The sequence below is a fragment of the Triticum aestivum genome, unplaced genomic scaffold (assembly GCF_018294505.1).
Source record: "Triticum aestivum cultivar Chinese Spring unplaced genomic scaffold, IWGSC CS RefSeq v2.1 scaffold15207, whole genome shotgun sequence".
Lineage (NCBI taxonomy): Eukaryota > Viridiplantae > Streptophyta > Magnoliopsida > Poales > Poaceae > Triticum > Triticum aestivum.
In genome coordinates, this window is record NW_025227914.1 from 91,464 (window position 1) to 94,775 (window position 3,312).

The following is a 3,312-nucleotide window of genomic DNA, read 5'->3' on the forward strand; positions in this document are numbered from 1 at the left end:
TAGCTAATACCAAAACCTACTCGGTGATGGTTCCAATCCCGAGCCGGACTGGACTTCGTGGTTAATTCCAACAATTAACATGTACTAACCTTAATCAGGACAGCAATATTATTGCCTTCATAAAACAAGAATTATCAGCTGATCCATGAGTGTCTATCATTCCACCATATATATCTTTTGCATTGCGCTGCCAAACATTTGTTTAGCCTTACTTTTGAATTATGGGCATGCACATACATATGTTCAACATTGGTTCAACCAACTTCTGAATTATGTTTTGCTATTATATGGCCCAGTATTTGTGAGAAAAACTTGTTTAAGTTTTCTATACTTATGATTAAAGTAGCTAGCTGCACATACATATATACATGTCACTATACAACCTGGTAAATAGAGAATCAAATTAAAATTACAAGATAGTGTGTCGGTCCTGGTTAGTATATGAGCTCTTGCTCGGTTTCGCCTTGTATCAGTCACGCCGTTCCAGCTTGTTCCTCTAGTTCTTGAGGGTAGTGTGGTGTGGTTAAATGCAGAATGCCTATAAGGCTATAGAACCAGCTGTTCTGCTACAAGGCACGGATGTTCTCCTGCGACATTATCTCGAGTCTATAGTCTAATTGCTGCAAGGAATGTGGAGTTGTGGACACATTCACTCATGTTATATGCTCGTGTATCGTTATGTCAGACATTTGTTCGGACGTAATCAGGCTTCAAAGAAGAAAAAGAAGAACCCATGGCAAAAGGAAGCAGGACGTATTTCAATGTTCAATTGGCACGATATAACCAAGGCCTTGTGATCTGGAAGATTGTTGGGTGCCTATTACATTGGATGCACATAACTAGAGAATAAAGAGAAGAAGAAATGGAAATGAATCAGGACGGATGTGCTTGGTCCTCCAGCCTCAGGACAGCTCTTGTGTACCTGGACTCCCTGCCGTACTTAACTGCCTCCTCCAAGCGTGAGCTGTGTAGCTCATCAAGTTTCTGCTGCAAATGTTGCTTGATTGCCTCGCTGTAGGAACCCTTGAGCCACACCTCCTTGAGTCTAGATAATTCCTTTAATCCAGACACCTCCAAAGAAGCCTCAGCAGTAGAGCAGTCAACCACCAGCACCTCAATGTATTCTGGTATCCAATATCCAAAACATATCGCCAGCTTGTAGCTGCCACAGTCAATCTTGAGGATTGGGGCGTCAGTGAAACCATCACAATACAACGTCTCATCCCGCTGACCATAATGGAGCTGGCCATCTTGAACCGGCTTGACATAAATATTACGAAATGCACGTCGATGAGGAAATTCCGTAATGCTGTATATATCTTCTTGCGTCGACACTATGAGGTCAAAACGAGACTTTCTGAGACAGTAAAGATGCTTCACCAAGACCGGCGGTACTTGTACTTCCCCACCCGTCGAATACAGCTTAAGGCTCTTCAGACTCTTGGGTAGGCCGGAGAACATGTCACTCGAACGAGAAAAAAAACTTGTTGCAGGTTCCCCCTTGTCAAAATATACTGACAATGACTCGAGATGACCATGTCCTGAAATGGCAGAGTACAAGTCGTGCCAGTTTTTGCGGTTGATACCAGACACGCCGAGCTTGCGCAACTGGGTAAGCTTATTTACCTCCTTGAGGATGGCCTTCCCACCTGCACCACTCACATTCACGACACCGAGTGTACGCAAGGCCGCCATATTCCCAATCCCGTGAGCCTGAACCTTAACACCACCACCATTATCATTAAGTCGTTGGCGTCTGCGCAACTTCTTCTTATTGGAAAACCAGTTATCCAGATCGTGTGCCCTCCTTCTCAGTAGCGCTAGTATAGGTGATGCCCCATCATCACCGTCAATAGCAGCTGGTGCTGGTGTTTCTGATGGTTGACTAGTGCTCACGCCATGACGGTCTACCGGTGTTGTTGTTGTTGTTGCTGCTACTGCTACTGCTCCTGCTGTTTGGACTGTCCTTGTGCCATCATTGTCTGCTTCTGCTGCTTTAGTTAATCCCCCGTATTCATTGTCAATGCCAGCTGGTGGCAATGTTTCTGATAGTTGACTTGTGCTCGACTTGCTTGTTGCTGCTACCGCCACTGCTCTGCGGATCATGCTTGTGCTAGCATGGCCTGCCGCTACTGATTTAGTTAATGTCCCATCTTCATCATCAATGTCAGTTTGTGGTGTTTCTGATGGTTGACTTATGTTCGCGCCATGAGGGTCCACTGATGTTGTAGTAGTAGTAGTAGTAGTAGTAGTAGTAGTTGTTGTTGTTGTTGCTGCTGCTGCAACCACTACTGATGTTTGGCTGGTGCTTGTACCATCATGCTCTGATGCTTCCTGTTGCACATCATGGCCTTGACCCAATGATTCATAAGTGGTGCCTGCACGAATATATTGTAGATTTTGTAGCTTGCTGATGGAGGCTGGTAACTCTACTATACATGTGTGTCTGACATCCAGAGTTTGCAACTGCCTCAGTCCACCCACTGAATCTGGCAGACAAGTGATATCTTCGCATCCCCGCAAGGATAGAAACTTGAGACAAGGCAGTAGCTTCACTATCTTCTCGAGGTCACCATCTGATACACTTGATGTATCCTCCAGATCCAGCACCCTAAGAAGTGCCATATTGATACCCTTAGAGACGAAGAATGACCTCCACTTCCCAAATACTGTGAAAGAACGTAGTCGTGATAGGTCCATGCTCTTGAATACACTCTCGTCTCTGTCCCAAGTGGTGCTAATGGTGAGGTGTTGTCCAGCACATTGCAAGCTGGGGCTGCAACGGCCCTCCGGTGCAAACACAAGGTTATCATCCATTCTCCGTGACATGATATATCCATGGAAGAAACCGTTAACTTGGAACATGTCTTTCACCTTGCTATTTGATGCATTCGTGTTTGGTGGATACTGGATTATGCTCAACTTGATCAGTTCAGAGAACAACATTTCCCCATCCTCATCTGCACTAATGCCAAACCTATCCTTGTAGTAACCCTCTGCACTTATACCAAAATTTTCCCTGGAGTAGCCCTGACGGTTGATAAGATATTTATCACTAGAGTAACCCCCTGAGCGCAAACTAAATTTTCTGTTACCCTCCATGCTAGTACCAAACTTCTCTCTGGAGTAACCCTCAGCTCGAGAGCAGTTTTTTGTAGCTCGAGCTACACAGGACCTACTATCCCTTCCGTTCATTCTACAATACTTTGCATAGAGATATGTGCCATGTAAACAGGCCTTGTCAGTAGTTAACAGCGCAGGAACAGTGCGACGCCCTCACCCAGGCCAGACGCTGCGCTGTGTAAAAAAAGG

The 3,312-nt window shown here is 45.3% G+C and overlaps 1 protein-coding gene across 1 annotated transcript; it reads right to left on the reverse strand.

Annotated features, from left to right (window-relative positions):
- Window positions 1-804: 804 nt before the first annotated feature.
- LOC123172902 (uncharacterized) lies at window positions 805-3,242 on the reverse strand. Its single transcript, XM_044589790.1, has 3 exons — window positions 2,522-3,242; window positions 2,316-2,470; window positions 805-2,183 (listed from the first exon to the last, which is right to left on the reverse strand). The coding sequence occupies exons 1-3, from the start codon at window positions 3,193-3,195 to the stop codon at window positions 874-876; spliced, it is 2,139 nt and encodes a 712-aa protein (XP_044445725.1). The 5' UTR covers window positions 3,196-3,242; the 3' UTR covers window positions 805-873.
- Window positions 3,243-3,312: the final 70 nt, after the last annotated feature.

Coding starts and splice junctions, on each gene's coding strand:
- LOC123172902 (XM_044589790.1), bottom strand. CDS start 3,195: ATGAACGGAAGGGATAGTAGGTCCTGTGTAGCTCGAGCTACAAAAAAC. Junction 2,471..2,521: donor TGTCTCAAGTTTCTATCCTT/GCGGGGATGCGA, acceptor GGGTGGACTGAG/GCAGTTGCAAACTCTGGATG. Junction 2,184..2,315: donor GGAAGCATCAGAGCATGATG/GTACAAGCACCA, acceptor GTCAACCATCAG/AAACACCACAAACTGACATT.